Source organism: Aphelocoma coerulescens, chromosome 1A, assembly GCF_041296385.1.
Source record: "Aphelocoma coerulescens isolate FSJ_1873_10779 chromosome 1A, UR_Acoe_1.0, whole genome shotgun sequence".
In the NCBI taxonomy this organism is placed as follows: Eukaryota; Metazoa; Chordata; class Aves; order Passeriformes; family Corvidae; genus Aphelocoma; species Aphelocoma coerulescens.
Window position 1 is genome coordinate 52,351,701 of NC_091014.1, and position 7,054 is coordinate 52,358,754.

Here is a 7,054-nt window from a genome sequence, read left to right on the forward strand (position 1 = left end):
CTGGGGGCAGTGGAAGCTTTTAAAAGGGAAAATATCAGTGCCCTTTCACTCTTTTCTCCTCTGGTCCTTTTCTGCGTTTCCAATCCAAAAACGCAGAAATCTGTGGATGAAATCTGCAGATTTCATCTGCAGATCTGTGGTCCTGGGATGGAGTCTTGTAAAGATCTGTGCATAGGAAAGTCTCCTGTAGACACTGGTGGAGGCCAAGGAGGCTTTTCACTATGAGCAAGGGAGGGTGCAGGCTGGAGGACATGCCTGGGCTGGGGGCAGCATGCAGGTGGGCAGGGGAAGAGTGAGGATCAAGAAGGTCAGCCTGGGACACAATACCACTGGGTATGAGGTGCTGTGTGGCTGAGGCACACAAGGGGCTGCGGGGATTTCAGGAGCATATTTTGGAGGAGAGGGGTAGCTCGAGGGCACATTGCAAAGGCAGGCAGGGGTAGGGCTTGGTTGCTTGCTCTCCTCCTCCCTGGTGAAGATCCGCCCCAGGCCACGCACAGCAGAGTGTGAGCCCCAAGGGAGACGACGCAGCTTGACAGACTGTATCTCCCTCTGCCACGGGGCCCAGGGCGCTGCGATTTCACACTCCAGCGGTCCCAGCACTGCTACGCCATGCAAGAGCTGGGCTCTCACTCCCACTCTGCCATGTCCTCGTCAGGAAAAGCTGCCATTGCCCCCTCCTGCCTCTCCTTCGAGTGCTTTGACACCCTGACCAAGTCGTGCATCAAGTGCTCCGAGCTGTTCAAGGACAACACAAGTAAGGGGACAAGGGCAGCTGCAGTCTGAGCTCCCCAGGGCTGGGTGGTGGTGGGCCAAGGAGTCTGGGGGCACCCCAGGGGTGAGCAGGTGGAAGGCACCTTCTCCTGAGGATGGCTATGGAGGTGGCAATGGAGGATGAAGCACTGCCTTCACCTAAAGCAGAGGGGAAGAGGGCAGCCAGTTCCAGTAAGAGGAACATGGTGTAGAGAGAAGTCAGATGATCCTCTCCAGGGTGGATCAACCTACCCCAGGAGTTACTGTGGGAAGAGCAGGAACTCTCATTTCCTACCACCCAGGGGCAGGGAGCAGGATAAGGGTCTCATCAAGCAGGGGGACATTTTGTTGCTGGTGACGGGTGGGTAGCAGTTAAGTGCCACACTTCTTCCCTGCTACTGCAGGGCCCAGGCCAGCCAGCCAAGTGAAAAATGCTGCTTCCCTCCTTCCCAGCTTCAGCTCTCCCCCTCCTCACACTACCGGCATCTCTCCCCACAGCAGAGCCTACCCTGGCACCCACGCTGACCAGCACCTTCCTGATCTTTGGGGTCCTGGTGGTGGTGGGGCTCATCCTGGTTCTGGCCGCGCTCTGTGGCTTCCTGGCCTGCAAGGTGGGAAAGTGGAGAAGAAAGAGGAAGGCAGCAGAAGAAGAGGACAAAGGTAGGGGACCTCTTTCTCTCCCTCTCACAACACCCTGAGGACCCTGGGGTAAGTGGGATCACTTACTGCTGGCTCCCCTGAGGCACATCCTTGTCCAGGCTAGCTCCTCCACCTCAACATCAGTTCCACAGGCATCCCGTGACATTTTGGGGCATCTGAATCACTGCCTGAGTGACAGCGTCCTGCATTCCCTGGGAACCTATGCCTGTACCTGACTGCCAGTGCAACCCTGCTGAGCCATCCCTCCCTTTGCCGGGTCTCTCGGTGCCTTTGTTTGCTTAAAGCATGTCCTGGCACAGTCCCCTCTCCACAGGGGACATGTATGGAACACTGGTGAGTAGCTCTGTGAGCTCACTGGTCAGAGTCCTCTCCCCCAGTAGCCAGAGGACCATGGACGGAGTGGGAGTAGTGGGGGCAGGGGTGGACACCTTCAGATGGCTCCAGAGGCAGCCTCTCCATGTGGCACTGCAATGGGGTCCTGTGTGGACCACCCAGCTTGCTTCTTGTGCTTGGGATGCCCAGCATCCTGCAACATGCATCCCAAAGACCCCAGTGGGATGTCAGGACCAGCCCCACTGACAGTACACTGCAGCACTGCAAAGGGTTATCTGCTGTATCAAAATCAGGGCTGGGGTTCCAGGGATGGGGATGAGCCTTTCCTGGCTGGGTACTTCCATGAGAGTAAGGCCACAGTGCTCCATGATGACCCATTTTGTTGGGGCATCTCTTTCCTCTCTCAGGGGCCTCTGCACTGGGACTGACTCAGTCTTGAACAATCTTCTCCGAAGTCTTGCCTGGCTTCACTCCTCCCCATTCCCAGGTAGGGGGTATGGCTCCCCAGGACCCCCAAGAGGGGCTGCCTCATAGGGATGCTAGCACCCACCACTGCCCTACCACCTAGGTGGGTGAACACGGTGGGGCAGCTGGTCCTTGTGCTCTGGCTTGCCTGCACATTTCTGGCAGTGCTGGATGGTGACTCAGACCAGGGGGACATTACCCGGGGCCTTTCTGCTCTGCGACAGCCCATGACGCACATGCCTAGGAAAAATACCGAAAGCGAAAGAGAAGGGAGAAATCCAGTGGCAAGAGAGATTTGGCCATTATGAAGAGTGTTGGAGGCACTACTCAGTCTCAATCTCCTGTTGCATGCCCTGGTCCCCATCCTCTTCATCCCCCAAGGCTGCACCACAGCAAGCCCAGTGCTGCGGCACTGGATGTGTGGAAAGTGGCAGGAGGCTTGGGGCTGGAGGCCCACGCCTGCATTCAAAGTGTGTAAACAAGTCTATTTTTAAGTGGGAGGCAGTCGGGGAGGGCAAGCTGCCACGGGCTGGGCTGCTCTGCTGCTGGCAGGGTTTAGCAAGAGGACTCAAAGTGGAAGTGCAAGTTTTGGCCTTTCCCTCTTGTCTTTTGGGGGGGGGAAAGTTCCTCAGTTGTAAGCAGGAGCAGATCTGCAGCAGGAGAGGTGTGGGGACCTTGCAGACTCCTCCTGTTCCAGCTCCATCTTCCCCCCTCCAGACAGGACTGTCTCCCTGGGACCTGTCTGACCCCGCTTTGTGAGCCCAGTAACGCCCTTTTCTTGTCCTTTCCCAGAAAAAGTGAGCATTGCCAGTCGCCTGCCTGGCCAGGACCCTGCCATACCAGAGGGAGATGGTGCCCTGAAGCCAGCCCCATGCCTGCATCTTGATGGGAGCCTGAAGATGCCGGGGCCACCCAGGAAAGCCAGAGCAAAGCAGAGGCCATGCTGCCAGGGCAATGCTGATGGTGACATTGTTCTGCTCTCCACCATCTACCACCGGCCTGAGGAACGCAACCACAGCTTCCCATTGCCCGCCACTGAGCTGGGGGCCACAGCGCTGGTCACCACCAAAACCACCCAGAATTGCCCCAGAGAGGAGAGAGTCTGAGGATAAGGGGAATGGGCTGGAGTGCTCTGGCCAATCCCTGTGGACACGGACAGCCTGCTCCTGGGACTAGTGAAGCCTTCCACGGGTATGAGCTCTCTGAGAACCAGCTTTTGCCTTTAGCAAGACCAGCCTTTTAAGATGACTGTCATTTTTGTGCTGAGTCCCAAGTTACACCTGTAAATGCTGGAGGAAGCCAAAGTGGATCATGCTGAGTTACAATGAGCTGTTGACAGCTGCCATGGCTGAACCATTGGGAGGAGGCAGAGGAGACGCAGACGGTGAGGATGGAGTGTGGCAGGGACTTCTGTGCCATTTGCAGTGACAGGTCTACTGCTGGATGGGCAATTCCTGGGAACATGGGGCTGGAACAGCAGAAACTACAAGAGAAAAGGAAGCAGAGATTTACTTTAGGACCAAATCCCACACAGTAGTAGCTCGATTTTTGCTACTGACCTCAATAAAAGGAGACTTGAGGCCATATGGAGCAAGGCACACCCAGCATCTACTCCATTTACAGTCCTGCCGCCCCGTCTTCTGCACTCTGTGACACCCAGGTCTCTCTGCCCTCAGGGCTCTCTCACACAGGGGCAGGCATCCATCAGCACTCATGGGAAGCCTCTCCATAGACGGGTACAGGAAAAAAGTTTGTCTTCCCAAGCAGTGAAGAGGGGAAAAAATCTGTCCCTGCTCTGACCTACAGTCCCTGAAGTTAGGGAGGACCAGGGGCAGGCAATGGAGACAGCTAGTCTAGAGGAGCTCCCTGAACTTGTCATTACAGCCCCAGACAACCGTCACTTCAGCTCACTGTCGCTGCAGAAATACCGTGTGTCACTTGGGATGGATGCTTCCACGCTGCACAAAAGCAGTCAGGGAGTGATGTGAGTGTAGGCAGGATGACTGAATTTATGAGAGTGTCCTCAAGGCTTTGCCTGCGTGCCAGAGCTGGCCGGCGTTGCTGATCCCAGGCATTTCCCCATAGATGGATTTCTTCACCTGCCTGTAAGTGGCTTTACTGCACATGAAGGGCTCTGTTTGGGAAATGAACTCGTCACTGTGGGATTGCTGATTCTGAATAATTACAGCAACTGATCCCCCCTGGCTGAACAGAGACTCTGGGTTGGGTGAGAAGCCCCTAGAGAAGGTGATTGGTCACTTAGAAGTGCTTTGGGGGGTTATTTACATGAAGCACTATCTCTGGGTCTGCTCTTCCTTAGGCGAGGTGGCTTCCTCATCCGGGAGGCTTTGGACACTGAACAGGGCTGGCCAAGCAAGGTGTGGGGGCACTGACACCAGGCATTAATGGGCCACCAAGTGCCATACGCCCAGTAGGGTCAGCTTGAGGCACTGTGTTGAGGGGATGTCCCTCTGATGATGGTAAAGTGACTCCCTGCCCAAGCCTGAGTTCTCTCTGGGGCTGCAGGACAGATGCTACTGCTGAAGGGTGACCACCTCTCTTCTCCCCTGTCTGTGGCACTAGAGGCAGACTCATGGCATCTGTCCCATAATGGAAGCCACAGGCACTGCTACAGGTGCCAAGGCCACAATTCCTCATCACAGTTCCTCTCCCAGACCTTAACACACTGGCAGAGGTGAACCCTCATCTGTCTGAGGCTCCGCATGATCCAGGATGGGATGGATCCCCATCCCAGCCTTGGGGCTGAGGATGGTGGAAGAGGTAGTCCATGCGCCCAGTGACTGTTGCCTGGGGCTCCAGACACCTGTGGCAGAAGCTGTGGAGGCTCAAGGGCTGGGGTCCCAGTTACCCACACCACAACAGCCATGCTGCCCTTTGCAGATGGGGTATTGCCACAGCATGAATCAGATATCTCCTCATCCTCATGCTCTGCACCCAACCTTGTGAAGTAACTTCAAACAACCTTTGTGTATCTGGAGTGGGGAAAAGAGCCAAAGCCAGGTCGGGGGATGTTGTGTCACTAGAAAAAGGACTGCTTGTAGGAGACAGAGCAACGTGTTTCAGGGAAGATGGGGGTGAGAGGGAAATGGAGCAGAACTGTCAGGAGCCACCTCCACTTCCCGCCCAGTGACAGCAGAAGCCCAGCCCTGTAGATGCACTGCCCACCCCAGACGGTCTGGGAATTTGAAAAAGGAACACCCATAAAATCCTATTGAAAAATCCCCTCTTTCTGCTCAGGTAAGGACTTCTGCTCTCATTTATGCAGGAGCTTAAGCCAGGCATCTCCCTATATGGGATACCACCACCATTTGCAGTGTGCAGAGTGGCAATTTGATCCACACTGTATTCCTCGACCAGTGAGTGCCCCTTGGATCCTCTCTCTGTTACAGCATGTGAGGTGCCTTCCCCACATCGTGTCTGCCTGCCAGCTGTGGTGGGGCAGTGCTCACCTTCTGCCCAATCTGCCTGGGAGGGATTTGTTCTGTGCACTTCTCCATCCGTATGTGCAGGGCAAAGGGTTGTCCATCTTGTCTGCATGGAGAGCCAAGGGAATAGAGATGAAAAATATGGTAGTAAAAATTAAATAAAATGAACCCATTGTCAATGCAGTCAGAGGTCTGAATGGTGTCCCCATTTTCCTGGCTTTAGGGTTTTCCAGCACAATGGTCCTTAGGGTACAGCAGGGCTTTGAGCCAGAGAGGCTTCCCTGGAAGTGGCTTTATCAGCACATTCCCTATACATGGACACCTCCACAGCCAGGAACCAGCCAAGCCTGGCCACCTGCATCTCCCCACAGCCATGCCAGGAGCTGGCCATTAGGACAAGGACTGGGGAAAGTCTTTTTTTTGGGTGGGGGGTGGGGGGATTGTTGCCTGTCTTTGACTTTCCACGGCAGTTTCTCACTTCCCCCTGTGAGGCAGGAGCTGTGCTTCCTCCCCAGCCTGGCACCCACCCCACTGCCCGCACAACTGCCTAGAAAGGCTGGTGAAGCCAGGCTTCACCTGGCTGCAGGGGCATGGAGTTTCAGAGAGAGCAGGGGAAAGTCTGAGGAAACCCCATGGCAAGAGAAAGCAGTTGAGGCTAAAAGCCTTCTCACTGCAAAATCACCTCAGTGTCTCCCTAGACATTTCAACTCCACTAACCCTGTTTTGGGGGAGGTCATGAGCATATTTGAGCTCTTGCAAGTCTCACCAAAAATGCTGGTGGTAAAGGAAAGAAGCCTTGGTGTCCCTAGGGATGTGGGTTTGTTTTTATCCATGGTCCTAGAGGCAGGAGCCAGCTGACCCACAGCGCATGGCAGTGTGAGGAGACGGAGCACCTGGCCAAGGGTCTTCTGCAGCCACCAGTCATGTCTGCCAAACCCTTCTCAACCCCACGGGCTCCCCAGACTCCAAAGTGAGGGTTTCCTCCCTCACTTTCTCCTCTCTACTCTCGTTACTGGTTTACCCACCAGTTTAGTTTCCTGATAACTCACCCACAGGCTCACCTACTCCAGCCTGAAGCATCCCCCCAGGCCCCGCACACCCACCTTGCCCCTCCGCGGGCTTTCTGTGGGGGCTGGGCCTTGACCGCAGGCACGGCAGGCAGGGCAAGTGGGCACCATTTCATCCCAGACATGAAGTAATGCCCGATGGCCTGGTGGGCGTCCCTGCAATCCTCGGGGGACGCCCGTGGGAGGCTGCGGGTGGAGAAGAGAGGTCAGCAGTGGCGGGACGGCAGCCACGAGGTGGCACTGACACCACGCCCCGGCCTGCGCGGCTGCAGCGCCGCGGGCAGCGGCACCGCCGGGCCAGTGCCCCACGGCAGCCAGGGCCACCAGGGA

The 7,054-nt window shown here is 56.0% G+C and overlaps 1 protein-coding gene across 1 annotated transcript; it reads left to right on the top strand.

Annotated features, from left to right (window-relative positions):
* Window positions 1-612: 612 nt before the first annotated feature.
* TNFRSF13C (TNF receptor superfamily member 13C) lies at window positions 613-3,344 on the top strand. The gene is made up of 3 exons (XM_069003934.1): window positions 613-757; window positions 1,252-1,413; window positions 3,004-3,344. The coding sequence occupies exons 1-3, from the start codon at window positions 613-615 to the stop codon at window positions 3,315-3,317; spliced, it is 621 nt and encodes a 206-aa protein (XP_068860035.1). The 3' UTR covers window positions 3,318-3,344.
* Window positions 3,345-7,054: the final 3,710 nt, after the last annotated feature.

What these genes read in the sequence shown, in the direction of transcription:
- TNFRSF13C (XM_069003934.1), top strand. Translation starts at nt 613, where the DNA reads ATGCAAGAGCTGGGCTCTCACTCCCACTCTGCCATGTCCTCGTCAGGA. An exon ending in GCTGTTCAAGGACAACACAA is followed by an intron (nt 758 to 1,251) that starts GTAAGGGGACAA and finishes CTCTCCCCACAG; the next exon opens with CAGAGCCTACCCTGGCACCC. An exon ending in AGCAGAAGAAGAGGACAAAG is followed by an intron (nt 1,414 to 3,003) that starts GTAGGGGACCTC and finishes GTCCTTTCCCAG; the next exon opens with AAAAAGTGAGCATTGCCAGT.